The sequence below is a fragment of the Perca fluviatilis genome, chromosome 1 (assembly GCF_010015445.1).
Source record: "Perca fluviatilis chromosome 1, GENO_Pfluv_1.0, whole genome shotgun sequence".
Lineage (NCBI taxonomy): Eukaryota > Metazoa > Chordata > Actinopteri > Perciformes > Percidae > Perca > Perca fluviatilis.
The window spans coordinates 412312-430156 of NC_053112.1; the positions used below are offsets into that span (position 1 = coordinate 412312).

At 48.8% G+C, this 17845-nt stretch overlaps 1 protein-coding gene across 3 annotated transcripts in view; it reads right to left on the reverse strand.

Annotated features, from left to right (window-relative positions):
* tbce (tubulin folding cofactor E) overlaps positions 1-17673 on the reverse strand; it is a 25128-nt gene extending 7455 nt beyond the window's left edge. For 2 of the 3 annotated variants that reach the window (XM_039812635.1, XM_039812616.1), the window contains exons 1-10: positions 17558-17673; positions 17298-17421; positions 7373-7457; positions 5712-5873; positions 5230-5315; positions 4292-4391; positions 4031-4133; positions 3340-3416; positions 1792-1884; positions 26-90 (exon numbers count right to left, since the gene is read on the reverse strand). In XM_039812635.1, coding sequence (XP_039668569.1) covers positions 26-90; positions 1792-1884; positions 3340-3416; positions 4031-4133; positions 4292-4391; positions 5230-5315; positions 5712-5873; positions 7373-7457; positions 17298-17412 — 886 coding nt within the window. In that variant the 5' untranslated portion in view covers positions 17413-17421; positions 17558-17673. Of the gene's footprint in view, positions 1-25; positions 91-1791; positions 1885-3339; positions 3417-4030; positions 4134-4291; positions 4392-5229; positions 5316-5711; positions 5874-7372; positions 7458-17297; positions 17422-17543 lie in introns of all 3 variants that reach the window. The other variant, XM_039812627.1, reaches the window with a different exon arrangement.
* Between the last annotated feature and the right edge of the window lie 172 nt (positions 17674-17845).

Consider the following 17845-nt stretch of genomic DNA (forward strand, 5'->3'; position numbering starts at 1 on the left):
ATTAAAATGTGTGTTATTTTTTTACCAGGAGCAGCGTCATCAAATCTAACGTCAGACAGTCCGATCTTCATCAACTTCAGCTGCTCCAGCCTGCAAACACACCCAACAACAGCGGGAGTTTAAACCTAATTCATCTCAAACAACAGAACACAGTTTACCGGTAAAATGGATTTTCTCCAAATTTAGTCTGTATCAGGGATGCACCGAATCCAGGATTCGGCCGAATATTGGGCCAAATGTTGCGAATGGAACTGGTGAGCAGAAAAAGTTGATGTTTGGCAGTACTTTCAGTCAAAAGAAGGCCATTCAAGTCCAGCTACATGTTCAATCTGGTCACTGCTGATTGGTCTGGTGGTGGCGAGGACCCTAAACTATACACAACATGGCCGCTGTTACAACATCTGGTACGAAACATCCGAAAGAATACGAGTTGTGCATGAAGGAGTCTCCAGACAGCAGCCAGAATGCAGCAACTTCAGGTACGGCAAAGGAAGGACAGTCCCTGTTTACTTCATTCATGTGTTTACTGGGTTCATGGACTGAGGATGGGAGGAGGAGTCAGCACAATCTCAACCAGGGGGTTCAGGATTCAGACCAACCCCCAAAATCTGGATTCGGTGCATCCCCTAGTCTACATCCTTCGCGTTCCCACTTCAGGGATTGCTCCGTTGCCGCAGGAAATTGCACTGGATGAATGTCTTTTCTGCCGGATGTGCGTCCCCTTCCTCTGTCTCTGTGTCGGGGTTCTAACCTCCGGCTGATTGGTGAGGACTATGGTTACCTGCTCCTCAGATCTCTGCAGGGTAAATCCAGACAGCTAGCTAGACTATCTGTCTGTCTGTCTGTCTGTCTGTCTGTCTGTCTGTCTGTCTGTCTGTCTAACTGGTCCTCAGATCTCTGCAGGGTAAATCCAGACAGCTAGCTAGACTGTCTGTCTGTCTGTCTGTCTGTCTGTCTGTTTGTCTGTCTAACTGGTCCTCAGATCTCTGCAGGGTAAATCCAGACAGCTAGCTAGACTATCTGTCTGTCTGTCTGTCTGTCTAACTGCTCCTCAGATCTCTGCAGGGTAAATCCAGACAGCTAGCTAGACTATCTGTCTGTCTGTCTGTCTGACTGTCTGTCTGTCTGCTAGCTAGACTATCTGTCCAATCGGAGTTCTCTGTCGCACGAAGTATTTTGCGGCGGCTCTGTGCGGAGCTTAGCCCCGCCCACGACGATTGTGATTGGTTTAAAGAAATGCCATTAACCCTTGTGTTGACTTCGGGTCACATTGACCCGTTTTCAATTTTTGTTTTATATCGCAAAATATGAGACGTAGAAATAAGCGCTGAACATGTGTAGAACATTTTTACAATTTAAAACGTTGTGAAAAAACTGTGAAAAAAAAGGCGTTAAAAACGTTTAAAAGTGTTTTTTTCCAAGGTTGACGGGAGGACAACACAAGGGTTAAACCAGAGCACGTTTTCCTCCCATCCCCCGAATGCTGTGTGGACTAACCAGACCTTCCTTCAGCGCGCTCTGGAGGAGGGTCTGGCAAAAGCGAGACTAGTTAATGCATTGTAATTAAACATTTCAACCAGTTCCATTCAGCCTCTTTTTTCTTTTGCAAAGCAGCTATTCTGTATGTATTAGTGTCTGTATTTATTGTTTATTTCATATTAAGGTTTAATATGTTCTATGTAAAACAAACGGGCTTTTGTGGAGAGAGAGAGAGAATAGTGTTTTTGTGTTTATAACCCGGTCCTAATTTGAACCGTAGTGTTGGTGTAATGATGTTAAAGTGTAGCGTACCTGGGCAGAGCCGCTATGCTGAGCACGCTGCGCTGCTCTACAGGATTACAGGACACATTGAGACTCTTCAGCGACTGCAGCACCCCCACAGGCCTTTAAAACATCAAACGCATCACAGTTACACGACGGGAACACAGCCTGAACGTCACACGCATCAGACTGGAGCAGGGGGCGGAGCTTCTGGGGCTCCAGCCTCCAAATGTTTTATCTCAAAAGCCCCCAATCTTTGAGGACAACTTGACTTGTCTTTCAGAGGCTGTGAACACTTTGAGTCCCTCCCCTCAGGAAGGCGTTTACAGGTCTGTCAGAATCCACACAGCCAGGTTCAGAGACAGCCATCACAACTCTAAAACATTCAATACACAGAAATAGGACTTCGTCATGCTGAATGACTATCTTGCCTGCTTTGCGCTGCATTTTCGCTTTTCCAGATTTTCTGATGTGAGAGTATGTCGTGAGTAAGTGTATGAATGTATACTAGTATTAGGGCTGTGCAATTAATCGAAATTTAATCGCAATTATGATAAGTAATTATATAAGTAAACTCTTATTTTCTCTTGTGTGTTCTGAATGAAAAAATTAAGTTTAAATAGGACAAGTATTGAGGCAAAATTTTTTTTACTGTTGATTCATTTAACTTTTTCCACTGTTTTTAAGTTCAATAACTGCAACATCTTTCCAGAAGTCAACAGGTCATCGTGTTAATTTATCATGATTTCAATATTGACCAAAATAATCGTGATTATGTTTTTTTCCATAATCGAGCAGCCCTAACTAGTATGCACTAGAAGCACCTGTCCCATTATGTGTATGTTGAGGGTATGGTGTGTGCGTATGAATGTATACTTCTAGGCACCAGAAGGAGTAGCACTTAAATTTCGTTGTGACAATGTTTTACAATGACAAATAAATTATTCTGATTTCAAGCTAGAAAGAAGATAAAAGGAGACAGTGGTATCATATGAAATGTCATGCTAGCTTGTCAGGAAGGGGGCCAAATAATGCTCCAAAGTTAGGCTACATTTTGGCAAGGGAAAAACCGGCATGGCCATTTTCAAAAGGGGTCCCCTGACCTCTGACCTCAAGATAACTGGATAAAAATGGGTTCTCTGGGTACCCATGAGTCTCCCCTTTACAGACATGCACACTTTAGGAGAATCCTATGCAGTTTTTCCTTGGCAACTATCATGTTTTTCCCCAAATGATGTACAGATTTGTAGGCATTCAATTATCAAATGGCTTGAAAAATTTTGCAAATATCTGCCAGAAATGGAGACAAACTGGACACACTTCAGCTCAGGTGCGTGGGTGTGTCTATGTGTCTGTCTGTGTGTGTGTGTCTGTGTGTATCTGTTCTGTCTGTGTGTTTGTGTCTGTGTGTATCTGTTCTGTCTGTGTGTTTGTGTGTGTGTGTGTGTGTGTGTGTGTGTGTGTGTGTGTGTGTGTGTGTGTGTGTGTGTGGACCGCCCGAGGTTTGGGCTGGGCCCCCGAACATTTACATCATCTGGCCCCGCCCCTTGGACTGAAGGAAACAAGTGACAGCGTTACCTCTGCAGCTCTGTGATGTTGTTGTCTTCTACACACAGATCCTCCAGCTGTGGCCACATGGGGGCGCACTCCAGGATCTGACCAGAGACCAGCAGAGAGAGAGAGACCAGCAGAGAGAGAGAGACCAGCAGAGAGAGAGAGAGAGAGAGAGATCATTAAGAAACTCTGCAAGCTGAATCAACAGACAGGTGTACGTTGGGTGTATGTGGAAGGTTTTCAGGCTGATTTATAGCAGTAGGCTCTACGCAGAGCCTATGCCTACGTCATAGCTCACGGAAGTGTCCAAGCCATTGTGATGAGAATAGCAGAGTGGTGTGTGTGTGTGTGTGTTTGTGTGTGTGTGTGTGTGTGTGTGTGTGTGTGTGTGTGTGTGTGTGTGCATGTGTATGGGTCTATGTGTGTGCGTGTGTGTGGTAGAGTGAGTGAGAGAGTGATGGTGATTATCTTCAGAGTGAGTAGTGAGTCTAGAGTCCTAGTGAGAGAACCAAAGAGCCTCCCCTGTGTTTTCTGACCACAGTGGGAGATCTGGAGCAGGAGAAGTTAACCCTCTCCTTGATGTTGTTGATGGAGAAGGAGAACCAGGACATGAGTCAGGGGGGTGGTGGGGGGGGGTAGTTATTTTGGGAGAGGTGCATGTCGGGCTACAGCGTAGGTTCAACACAGAGCCGTAAATCCAGCTCTGCGATCGTACCTGTGGCCAGGTGAGGTCACATCTGTTCAGCGCGAGGACTTTGAGGTTGCAGAAAGCCTGGCAGTGAGCCGAGGGGTCGGAGGGCAAACGCAGTCGGTTGTCGCTAAAAAACAAAACGAGAGGGGTTTAGTGGAAGGAGAGAATTACACACACACACACACACACACAGACAGATACACACATACACACATACACACACACACACACACACACACAGACAGATACACACACACACAGACAGATACACACACACACGTGTACCTGAGCTGAAGTGAGTCCAGTTGGTCCAGCTGCTGTGCGATGGCAGCCACGTCCTCCCAGCAGGACAGCAGAGTCCCACTCAGGCCCAGCCACGCCACGTCTGGTCACCGCTGTTAAGGAGCCGCTGACAACAACCACGACCTGACAGTCTTAAAACTAGTCAACACAACACTGAAGTAGGGCGCTGCTCGATTGAAGAAATTCTTAGTCCACTAACACTCGTTCAACTGTACCGACTGATCGATTAGTTGATTTAATCCACAGATCTGTAAATCTGAGTTTCTCCACTAAGAGTCATGATAAAGGATGCATATATTGAATAAGATGACGCCTCCTTTGCATATTTAAACACAACATTTCAGAAAACGTGTAGTGAAAGTAGGTTTCACGGTGATATCTGTGAGGTCAAAGGTCAACCCTTAATTCTTGTGTTTACCAGAGATGTGCTCGTACGTTTCTTGGAAATAAGTCATTCAGCATGAAAACAGCATCAGACATGACTAATGGACTAAAGAGATCTAAGCTGACTAAGACCAGAACCACCGATTAGTCCTCTGATCCACTAAGACGGAGCAGCACTACACTGAAGCATTTCCCCATAAACCTTTACTTATTATATTATACATTAAATACCTCTTCTATGTATCTTCTATTATTTATGTCCTTGTGCTGCTGCAAAAACTGATGTTCCCCTCTTGGGAATGAGCAATAAAGGGTTATCTTATCTAAAGGGTAACTTAAATATACTGAAATATAAGAATCTAAATAGTTGTAAATGAATTTCCTTTCAATCAACTAAAGGATTAATCATCTCCTTGTTTCAGTTTGACTCCTGAAACATCCAGATCTTCATCACGCATGGTTTATATTGTTGTTGACAGTTTTGCATCGTCGTGAGAAATGTAAGGTCAGAAAGTCACGTTGGTGTAAAAAGATACGTGGTGTAGTTTTTCTGATTTCTCCCTCCGCCCCGGGCCCGTTCACTTCGCAGAAATCAAACAACACCGACGTACGACTCTCAAAACTGTCGAGAGATAAAAAAAAAAAAGAGGAGAACAGTGGAATCAATATAAGGAAACAAAGGGAACTATGTCCTCACACCTATTTAAAACTGGCCTACTTTGTAACACACGTTATAATGCTTGCATAGCTGCTAGCGTGGCACGCCCTCATACTCTGCTTCTGACTGGCTAGTAGTCCTTACCTAGCTACTGTCAGGGCACGCCCTCATACTCTGCTTCTGACTGGCTAGTAGTCCTTACCTAGGTACTGCACATGTGCGACTCCCAACAAAGATGGAACAGAAGTGAGAGGTCTCACTCTGTAGCTAAAACAGAGAGCTCAACACACAGGGTGAAAAGAGGAGCTGCCAGACAGATCGCTCGGTGCGAGGACACGAACTGTCCGAGGGGCAGCGTACCTGCAGCAGTCCTTGAACGCCCACTTGAGCTTCTTGGAGGAGATGGCGATCTCCTCACTCAGCACCTCCTCTTTGATCTGGTACACCTGCTGCAGGGCGGTCAGGAAGTCCACGCCGAAGCTCACCTTGGCTGGACGGACGAAGGAGCCGCCCTTAGGGTTCCTGAGAGAATCCATCGGGGACAAAACCGTTCAGATTACAGGTTTCAAATAAGCACGGATTACTTTTTGTTATTATTATTATTGTGGATTGAGCTCCTGATTCTTCTGATTCTACTTTGCTGAATCTAATGTGCATTGTAACCAGTCCTTCCAGAAAAATGCAGAGTTTTTTTGTGATTGTGGTGGGGCAAAAATCCTTGATTATGCGCCACATTTTCTTAAAAAATGCGATGGAATATGCGGGATATTTATGCAGTTTTATGCAATGAAATTGCGGGAACTTGCAAAAAGAACTTGATGAAAAAGAGAAAAAAATGTGATTTGATGACATAATGACGTCACTTCATAACGTTCCCATGGCAACAGGGGAAAATGGCTGCTTTTGTGTGAAGTAAACGCAACATTTTTCAACTTTCTGCTGAGATATGTTACGGGACTTTTTTGCAACGAAAATGCGGGGATTATGAAATCATGCAAGCCCCAAATATTTTGCGCTGAAATCGGCAATTTATGCGGCGAAAGTGCGGCATATTTGAAAAAAAATTCTGGAGGGACTGATCTAACCAGGAAAAGACTCATTAGGATTACAAATCTCCTTTTCAACAGTATCCTGGCCAAGACAGGCAGCACAACCACACATAAACACACAAAAAAATACCAAAAACATCAAACCACTGACTCAGCAAATCCCTCAAAGTCAACCGCAATCCTAAACACATCAGTCAAAACATCTGCAGCCAGGTGTGGCTGCCTCCGAGTCAATCAACATCCTCTTAAAAGCAACCAATGGGACTCAGCTCACTAAGTTTGATGGATTTCTGTTAACTTGTTCCAGGTAGAGGGAGCAGCACAGGAACACTGGGACTCCCAGCTTGTAGCTTGTAGCTTCCTGCTGTGATAACGTGACGGTAACGAGGGCTGGAACAGCTCGTCACCGTCATCACCGCACATTAGCCTAGCAGCTAGCGGAGTGTCCTTCTGTTTATAGCTTCATCCCGATAAAACGCCACGGTTGAGTTTCAGCCTGCGTGCACGTTTCGTAGCCTAGAACAGAGCGGCTTGTATCGGTAGAGAGCGAACTGCCGAGTCGCCCTCTCTGCTCTCTGTCTGCTCGGCTGCTGGACAGGCTGCACTCGGCAAACTATTTTATTTATATTTTACTTTGTTGACAAAAGAGCTTTCTGAACATGTCTGTGGAATGGATCAACGGAGATGCACTCGGGGCTGCAACTCTCGTTGGAAGGTTTAAGCCGATGATGTCCTGAGCAGCTCTAGCTTGTTGTTTTATTGTTAACTTTTAACTCACTTCACATCATCTTTGCTCTCTCGTTTTCCTCACAGCGGCACTCATATACGCTGCTCTCCTTGCGCGACCACACAGCCCCCGCCACTCTACTCTCGCTCTAACTTACGCTAGTCTCGTGAGAGGGTTGCGGTTGACCGCCATACCGCGGTGACGACTATCCCGTCACAGCCCAAACAGTGACTGCTGAGAATTACCTGCATGTGAAATAGTGGACTCCCTCGTGGCTGCCGTCGTGTTTGCCTCTCTCTGGGTTATCCCACTCAACGCCGAGCCACAGCCCTGAGCACAGAAAACACAAACTGGGTTAGTGGTAGTCTTAGTGGTAGTGGTAGTGGTAGTGGTAGTCTTAGTGGTAGTGGTAGTGATAGTGATAGTGGTAGTCTTAGTGGTAGTGGTAGTGGTAGTCTTAGTGGTAGCGATAGTGGTAGTCTTAGAGGTAGTGGTAGTGATAGTGATAGTGGTAGTCTTAGTGGTAGTGGTAGTCTTAGTGGTAGTGGTAGTCTTAGTGGTAGTCTTAGTGGTAGTGGTAGTGATAGTGATAGTGGTAGTCTTAGTGGTAGCGATAGTGGTAGTCTTAGTGGTAGTGATAGTGGTAGTCTTAGTGGTAGTGATAGTGGTAGTGGTAGTCTTAGTGGTAGTGATAGTGGTAGTCTTAGTGGTAGTGGTAGCGATAGTGGTAGTCTTAGTGGTAGTGATAGTGGTAGTCTTAGTGGTAGTCTTAGTGGTAGTCTTAGTGGTAGTGATAGTGGTAGTGGTAGTCTTAGTGGTAGTGATAGTGGTAGTCTTAGTGGTAGTCTTAGTGGTAGTGATAGTGGTAGTGGTAGTGGTAGTCTTAGTGGTAGTGATAGTGGTAGTCTTAGTGGTAGTCTTAGTGGTAGTCTTAGTGGTAGTGATAGTGGTAGTCTTAGTGGTAGTGATAGTGGTAGTCTTAGTGGTAGTGGTAGTCTTAGTGGTAGTGGTAGTGATAGTGGTAGTCTTAGTGGTAGTCTTAGTGGTAGTGGTAGTGATAGTGGTAGTCTTAGTGGTAGTGGTAGTGATAGTGATAGTCTTAGTGGTAGTGATAGTGGTAGTCTTAGTGGTAGTCTTAGTGGTAGTGGTAGTCTTAGTGGTAGTGGTAGTCTTAGTGGTAGTGGTAGTGGTAGTCTTAGTGGTAGTCTTAGTGGTAGTGGTAGTGGTAGTCTTAGTGGTAGTGGTAGTGATAGTGATAGTCTTAGTGGTAGTGATAGTGGTAGTCTTAGTGGTAGTCTTAGTGGTAGTGGTAGTGGTAGTCTTAGTGGTAGTGATAGTGGTAGTCTTAGTGGTAGTGATAGTGGTAGTCTTAGTGGTAGTCTTAGTGGTAGTGGTAGTGGTAGTGATAGTGGTAGTCTTAGTGGTAGTGATAGTCTTAGTGGTAGTCTTAGTGGTAGTGATAGTGGTAGTCTTAGTGGTAGTGATAGTGGTAGTCTTAGTGGTAGTCTTAGTGGTAGTCTTAGTGGTAGTCTTAGTGGTAGTGGTAGTGGTAGTGATAGTGGTAGTCTTAGTGGTAGTGATAGTGGTAGTCTTAGTGGTAGTCTTAGTGGTAGTCTTAGTGGTAGTCTTAGTGGTAGTGGTAGTGATAGTGGTAGTCTTAGTGGTAGTCTTAGTGGTAGTCTTAGTGGTAGTCTTAGTGGTAGTGGTAGTGATAGTGGTAGTCTTAGTGGTAGTCTTAGTGGTAGTGGTAGTGATAGTGGTAGTCTTAGTGGTAATCTTAGTGGTAGTCTTAGTGGTAGTGATAGTCTTAGTGGTAGTGATAGTGATAGTGGTAGTGATAGTGGTAGTCTTAGTGATAGTGATAGTGGTAGTCTTAGTGGTAGTGATAGTGGTAGTCTTAGTGGTAGTCTTAGTGGTAGTGATAGTGGTAGTGATAGTGGTAGTCTTAGTGGTAGTGATAGTGGTAGTCTTAGTGGTAGTGGTAGTGATAGTGGTAGTCTTAGTGGTAGTGATAGTGGTAGTCTTAGTGGTAGTCTTAGTGGTAGTGATAGTGATAGTGGTAGTGATAGTGGTAGTCTTAGTGGTAGTGGTAGTCTTAGTGGTAGTCTTAGTGGTAGTGGTAGTGGTAGTCTTAGTGGTAGTCTTAGTGGTAGTCTTAGTGGTAGTGGTAGTGGTAGTGATAGTGGTAGTCTTAGTGGTAGTCTTAGTGGTAGTCTTAGTGGTAGTCTTAGTGGTAGTGGTAGTGATAGTGGTAGTCTTAGTGGTAGTGGTAGTGATAGTGGTAGTCTTAGTGGTAGTCTTAGTGGTAGTGATAGTGATAGTGGTAGTGATAGTGGTAGTCTTAGTGGTAGTGGTAGTCTTAGTGGTAGTCTTAGTGGTAGTGGTAGTGGTAGTCTTAGTGGTAGTCTTAGTGGTAGTCTTAGTGGTAGTGGTAGTGGTAGTGATAGTGGTAGTCTTAGTGGTAGTCTTAGTGGTAGTCTTAGTGGTAGTGGTAGTCTTAGTGGTAGTGGTAGTGATAGTGGTAGTGATAGTGGTAGTCTTAGTGATAGTCTTAGTGGTAGTGATAGTGGTAGTCTTAGTGGTAGTCTTAGTGGTAGTGGCCTCAGGATCCACACGTGTCTGCCACACTCTGATACTTTAGCCTTTAGTTTCTTCTTTCCAATGTTCCAGATTAAAAACCCTCTCTCAATAAAGCAAATCATAACACAAATGTAAACTTGAAATTGTGTTGTAGTTTGCTTTACTGTGATTGCTGTTTGGAGAGCAGTGATGTTGTGATGCTGGGCAGACAGTGTCTGAGGAGGGGGAGGGGTGTGTGTGTGTGTGTGTGTGTGTGTGTGTGTGTGTACACGTTCTGTTTAACCGTTAAACTGGAAGTTAAACTGGCTGGATGGGGGGCTTAAAGTAACGTTACTTTAGTAAAAGTACTTACTTCCAGTGGTGTAGTCTACGTGATACGCAGTATAGCCACTAAGAAAGCTCCAGGATTTCCATATACCCACTTAAAAATACCCAATTACACGCAACAACATACTGCTTTATTATTTTGACATATTTTGAATTGTCATCTGTGTTTTTCTTCTTCACATAGGCTAAATGAAGGGATTTCCACCATAAGTTGGTGCATAAAAGTGTATCAGAATGCAGGAAATGAAGTCGTTGATGCTCAAAACTTCCCTGGGTCTGGATGTGCCTGCTTGCAGTCTAAATATGTCACATACAATTTGCTGAAAGTGATGCTTTTGAAAACATGATATTTCTGATAATAAATGAAAGATGTTTGAAATGGCATGTCTATTTTGTCTCGGCGGAGCTGAGATGAGAACAATCAGAACACGGCAACAACCCGCCCAGAACTGCAGACATTTCACCACCGCGGGTCAACTACATAACGCCAAAGTGTCTCCGTCGGTAGGACTAACAGATAGAATGCCTTCTCCTAAAGCTAAAAACCCCGTTCGCAGCGGTGGAAGCCCGGTGCTCAGAAGCTCCACCGGCCACTACGAGTTCATGACGCTGACCAAGCCGTGGAATCGATTCTCGCTGTCGCATCTCCTCCAGCGGCAGGGCTCCGAGCATCGGAGAGCTCCACTCGGCGCCGTCTGTGTGTGTGTGTGTGTGTGTGTGTGTGTGTGGTAGTAAAGAGAGAGATTGGGAGAAGGAAGTTTGTGTGAGGTGGACCTGGTCACCACAGACCCAAATCTTCCCAGCTGTTGCTACTGTCATATGCTGCACTGTCTCTTGATGTGGCACATTATGTTTGCCACATTGTATGGGTCACTTCTTATATCATAACAAGGTAATACAATGTGTAATAAAGTGATGACCTATTAACAGTAATGTAAATGCCCTTATACCTGTTATATGATACTACAACAATGCAAAGTAGCCTATAGGCTCTTAACCTTGCAGTTTTGCACATATCATGTAAGACTCGATTTCTCCATTTCTTTGCACAAAACTCTCCAGAAAAGTGCCATTTAACGGTTTATTTTTCAATTTTTTGAAGCCCCCACATAACAAATCCCAATTTAACCCCCATACATACAATACAGTACAGTACAGTATACCCACTACAGTACATTAGACTACACCACTGAGTACAGGCCCATACATACTGTAATGAATCATACACGGGTCAGAGTCTAGTTAACTCCTTTATTAGCTACCAACAAAAGCTACAGGTATTACAACACACAGAGAGGGCCGAGAGTTGGCCGGAACTCCCCAAGAGAGCGAACTTCCTCTCTCCGTTGGCTATATACCCCCGGGAACCGCCCCCCTCTACCAGGCTGCCAACCTCAGCTTGCAGGGGACATAACGTAGGTGATTGGCAGCCGGTCGCTACATTACCCCCCGTCAAAGTCCCTCGACCCCGAGGGAACAACAACTACGGGCCCACAGTTTAAACAGCTAAAACGGCTAAACAGTTAAACAGATAAACAGTCGAAAACAAACAGTCCTTCAGGTAAGTGGCTAACCACATCAAACAAAGTCTCTCAGATAAGCCGGCGGCCTTCTCTGTCTCTGGGGCCGTGCCGGGCCTGTGACATTGAGCGTGGGACTCCTCACCGCCAGGAATGTGGGAGAGAGTGGTACTGGGGAAGGGGGTGTGGTGGGGGTCTGTGAGGGGCCGTGTGGAAGCTGGGGGGTAGCGTCTCCATGATAGGGGGCCAATCTATCCCTGTGTACAGCCACCCGTCTGCCGCGGGGGGGTAGCTGTACTCTGTATACTACCTCCCCTAGCCGTTCCAACACCCTACAGGGGCCTACCCAGTCACTGTCAAGCTTAGGGCAACGGCCCTTTTTCCTCTGCGGGCTGTAGACCCAAACCAGCTCTCCTGAGTCCAGGTGGCGGCCCTTGTGATGCAGGTCGTAGTTTCTGCGTTGTCTTGCCCCTGCGTTCTGCAGCTGTACCCGCGCAAAGTCGTGGGCTGTCTCCAGGCGGTCCTGCAGTCTCCGGGCATACTCGCGTCCTGGTGGCGCAGCTGGGGTGTCAGGGGGGAGGCCAAAGGCCAATGCTGGCGGGGTGCGGAGCTCTCTACCCAGCATTAGCAGAGCTGGTGTGCAGGCGGTTGACTCTTGGACAGCGGACCGACGCATCAGCACGAGTGGGAGGCGCTTGTCCCAGTCCCGCTGGTGTTTAGAGGTGATGATGGCCAGTTGCTGGACCAGGGTCCTGTTGAGCGCTCCACCAAACCATCACTCTGTGGGTGTAGAGGGTGTTTCGAAGTTTTGTTTATGCCCAGTCTGTGGCACAGGTCAGCGCACACCAGCGACTCAAAGTTTCGCCCCTGGTGGCTGTGAATGGTCTGGGGCGTCCCAAACCGGCAGACCATGCCCTCCAGTAGGCTCGGCTACTGTTTCTGCCTCCTGGTCAAGGAGGGCTATGCCTCTGGCCATTTGGTAAAATAGTCCATGACTGACAGTACGTACTTGTTTCCGCTGTCCGTGACCGGGAGTGGGCCGACTATGTCCACCCCGATTCTTTCCATGGGTGTGCCGACTGGAAACTGTTGGAGTTGGGCATGGGACTGTTCAGGTGGGCCTTTCTTTGCTGTGCAGCTGTCACACCGCCTGCAGAAGTCCTCTACGTCCCTTTTGAATTGCCCCCAGTAGAAGCTCTGACGTAGGCGACGGAGAGTTTTGGTGACTCCGAAGTGACCGGCTCCCGTGGCCCCATGCACTGCCTTAAGCACGGCCAGCCTCTCTGCCCTGGGGACCACCAACTGCCACCTCAGCTCTCCCGTCGCTGGATCTTTCCAGGCCCGCTGTAGCACCCCTTCAGTCAGCCGAAGGGCCTGGAACTTTGCCCACAGCCCTTTTGTTGCCGTGGAGCACGGCGCCACCTCTTCCCAAGGTGGCCGTGTCTGCCTTTCCACCCACTGGAGCACTGGCTGTATGTCCATATCGGCCTCCTGCTGCCGTTTCCACTGCATCGGTGACATTTCAGTCAGCTCGCAGCCCACTGCCACCGCGGCCCGGCTGACCGGGGCTGCCTCCTGTTCCTGTAGCTCCCTGTCTCGTGTCTCCTTGCGATCACAGTGGCGGCATCCGTCCCTCCGCGCGGGGTCGGGCGGGACAGGGCGCGTCCGCTTGGAGTGGCGGGCTCCGCTCTATGCACCACTTTAAAGTCGTGAGATTGTAGCTCCTCCATCCAGCGTGCCACCTGACCCTCCGGTTCTTTAAAGGACATGAGCCACTGGAGGGCAGAGTGGTCACTCCTGATGGTGAATGGCAGCCCGCAGAGGTAGTATTTGAAGTGGCGAATAGATGATAACACAGCTAGGAGTTCTCTGCGTGTGACACAGTAACGGCGTTCATGCTTATTAAAAGCCCTGCTGTAATAGGCCACCACTCTCTCTCCTTCTGGGCTTAGCTGTGCCAGTACCCCGCCCACTCCCTGGCCACTCGCATCACAGTCCAAGATGAACGGGAGGGAGGGGTTAGCCGGAGCCAACACGGGGGCCTCCCCCAGCGCCTTCTGTAGCGAGGTGAATGCTGTTTGGCACTCGTCAGTCCACACATAGCCTTGGCCTTTGCGCAGTAGCTTGAACAGCGGTGCAGCCACGCATGAGAACCCCCTCACAAACCTCCGGTAATAAGAGGCTAAGCCCAGAAAACTTTTCAGCTGTTGCTGGTCAGTTGGAGTGGGCCAGTCTCTGACCGCTTGTATCTTGTCGTCCACTGTGCCAATGCCATCTCTGCCCAGCCTGTGCCCCAGGAATGACACCTCCCTCTGCATGAAGTGGCACTTTTCCGGATGTAGCTTGAGACCCGCAGCTGCTATGCGCTCCAAAACGTGCCGCAGGGACTGGAGAGCTGCCTGAAAGGAGGGGCCGTGGGTGAGAATGTCATCCAAGTACACCACACACTCACTCTGGGGGACTCCTGACAGCACTTTGTCCATAAGTCTTTCAAATGAGGCTGGTGCATTGCAAAGGCCAAATGGAAGGACATTGAACTGCCAGTGGCCACGGCTTGTGCAGAATGCAGTCTTTGGTTTGGCAGAGGGAGAGAGAGGCACCTGCCAGTATCCAGACCTCAGGTCCAGCGATGTGAACCAGGCTGACCCTGCCACCTGGTCCAGGGTTTCGTCAACCCGTGGTAGGGGGTAAGAGTCCTTCCTTGTCACCCCATTGAGACGCCTGTAGTCAACACAGAATCTCCACTGGCCGTTCTTCTTTGGGACCATGACAACGGGTGCGGCCCACGGGCTGTCAGACGGCTCCACAATACCTGCCTGCTGCATCTCCCACAACACCTTATCTGCTGCTTCATGGCGTGCCAGCGGGAGGCGACGTGGGCGTGACTTGATAGGCGGGCTGTCCCCTGTATCTATGTCATGCTGTATTAGGTTGGTGCACCCCATGTCAACATCTTCGAATGCAAAAATGTCCTTGAAGTGTAGCAACAGTTGCCACAGTTCCTCACCCTGCTGGGGGTCCAGATGAGAACAGTTCTGTTGCCATATGCTCCGCACTGCCGACACGACGCCTCCCTCCTCTCCATCTGGGGGGAGCTGGACTGCCAACAGGTCCGAGGCCCGGTTCTCAGGGGTCTGTGCATCATGTGCCGACTGTTGGGCCCCTAGGTGGGGTGAGGGGGGCAGGGGGCTATGGGGGTCTCGGTAGATGGGTCCCTCGGTCCTCCCAACGGGGTCGCTGGAACCCTCGGCGGTGTCTGCCAACGAGGTGGTTATCTGGGGTGCCGTACAGTTGAAGCCCAGGGGTGGTGGGGTCATGTTGACAGGCCGTTCCCCTGGAAAGCACAGGGTGGCCTCCGCCAGGTCCAGCCGACAGCCCGTGTTCTTCAAAAAATCCAGTCCCAGAATGCAGGGGTCCTGGACAGATGCCACCCAGACCGGGTGGTGCACCGTTTTACCGCCCACCACAATTGTCAGAGTCCCTTTGCCTTTCATGGGTGACAATTCCCCGGTCACTGTCCGCAGGTGGACTGCTGTTGGCTCCAAGACGGTTTGAACAGGGAGGACATCGGGCCGTACTAATGTCACTGTAGAGCCGGTGTCAACCAGCGCCACACATTCCACTCCCTCCACAGTGACTGGGATGTGGCAGAGGTCCCCAATCGAAGTCCGGCCCACCACCGCAACCACCTCCTGGCTGGCCGTGCTTGAGGGTGTACGTGGGGAACTTTGGGTCGTGGTCCGCGTAGTCCCCTCTACACAGACCCCGAGTCGTTTCCCTGGTGTCTGGGTGTTTTCGGGCACGAGCGTACCAGGTGTCCGGGTTTCCCGCAACCCCAGCACAGTCTGGCAGTGCGGTCGGGGCGCCGTTGAGTGCCCAGGGAGGCTGACCGCACCAGCTCTGTCAGCTCCGCTACCCATGCTGGCGTTTGTGGGACCTCAGCTGCTGCCCTGGCATGGGGGCTGTTGTGCTCCGGTGTGGGCATCATGACGTAGGCACGTGCTGTCTCCCTCTCGGACGCCCTCTCCAACGCCTCACTCAGGGACTGTGGATGTGTCAGCTGTACCTCCACACGTAGCTCGGGTGGTGAGAGGGCTTGCATGAATCGGTCGCGGGCTAGCTCGCTTTGCACCGCCGGGGGCATGCCGCTGTATGCTCTGCGGGTGAGGCTCTCAATGTCATTAGCCAATTGCCGTAGCGGTTCCCCATGTCTTCTGTATCTGTTATTCAGTTCATTACGGAGGAGCTCTGCCCCTGTAAAGTTCCCAAACCGTCGCTGGAGCGGCGCCCACCAGTGCAACGATACCGCTGTCTGTCCTCTGCATCCAACAGCAGCAGGCATGCTAAAGCCTCGTCCGGTGAGGCACATAGCCAAACTTCCAGCGCTTTAGTCTCTTGTGACCAGTTCTGTGACTTACGCGAGCAGTTCGGTGTGCGTGAAAAGCTGCCCAGCTCACCTTCCCGTGGTGCCCGGGGTTTTCACGGAGCTAGCTGTCACCGCTGTTATCCTGGGACAGGCGCCGCCATCTTTGTTTACATCCGGCTTCCGCGCCCGGTGACGCGTAGGCTTCCGCGTCCCCCTCCGACTTTAGCTTGCAAGCAGCAAAGCCTGCATGTCCTTGTCCCCCGAAGCCAGCCTCGGAAGCCGCCGGCTCCCCGCGTGCCCCGAAGGTGGGCTCTGCTGTCCTCCACCACGGTAGCTCCTCACTCAGGCCACCAAATGTCCATCCGGAGGCTACGTCCCGTGTCGCCGTCTCCCCGCTGTCTTAACGGATGAGAGCATATCTCCCTGCGCTCGTGGCCGCGCGGTCCAGCTAACGCTAACCTAAGCTAACTAAACTGGTCGCTAGCTAGCTAACAGTGCGGGGCGCACCCTCGGGCGTCACTAACCTTTCCGTTGCTTTACTTCTGACACCAATGTAATGAATCATACACGGGTCAGAGTCTAGTTAACTCCTTTATTAGCTACCAACAAAAGCTACAGGTATTACAACACACAGAGAGGGCCGAGAGTTGGCCGGAACTCCCCAAGAGAGCGAACTTCCTCTCTCCGTTGGCTATATACCCCCCCGGGAACCGCCCCCCTCTCACCAGGCTGCCAACCTCAGCTTGCAGGGGGACATACGTAGGTGATTGGCAGCCGGTCGCTACAATACAATACAGTACAGTACAGTATACCCACTACAGTACATTAGACTACACCACTGAGTACAGGCCCATACAGTACAGTACAGTATACCCACTAGCTACAGTACATTAGACTACACCACTGAGTACAGGCCCATACATACAGTACAGTATAGTATACCCACTACAATACATTAGACTACACCACTGAGTACAGGCCCATACATACAGTACAGTACAGTATACCCACTACAATACATTAGACTACACCACTGAGTACAGGCCCATACATACAGTACAGTACAGTATACCCACTACAATACATTAGACTACACCACTGAGTACAGGCCCATACATACAGTACAGTACAGTATACCCACTACAGTACATTAGACTACACCACTGAGTACAGGCCCATACATACAGTACAGTACAGTATACCCACTACAGTAGATTAGACTACACCACTGAGTACAGGCCCATACAGTACAGTACAGTACAGTACAGTATACCCACTACAGTAGATTAGACTACACCACTGCTTACTTCCCACTGACCTAACTAGTTATGGATACTAACAGGGGGACTGAGGGAGAAACGCCCGGTTCTTTCTCACCTGCTGTCGGTGGCACCGGGCCCACATACCGCACCGTGGCCCGCTCCCCGTCGCAGGACACCCGCCGGCCCACCGGGTCCGCCGGCAGCCCCAGTTCCGTCTGGTCCACTCCCATCGAAGCCACCTTTTTAACACACCACAACACGACGTTAGCGTGACGTTAGCTAACCGTTTTCCTACAAATAACCGCCACAATGAGAAACATAACTGACATATAAACAGATATATAATATAAATAACACATACAGATAAAAAATTACCGTTGGCGTTTTTCAAATGTAGCTTTTAAGGTGTTTTTTAGCTTCTAAGCTACCAACGCAACGACCCAAAACAACTGACGTCTCTGCGTCACCGGAAGTGACACATTTCGAAGTTGCACTCACTTCTCAGAACATTTCAAAACAAAACCTAATCCCTTAGATATACAATGTAGTTTTATGCGCTCTATCTTCAAGTTTAATTCTCACTCTTTTTTTTTTTTTATAACTAAAGTGTCCAGTTCGTTTGGTGTTAAATCAACGTTAATCGAGGCATATTAAAAAAAAGGA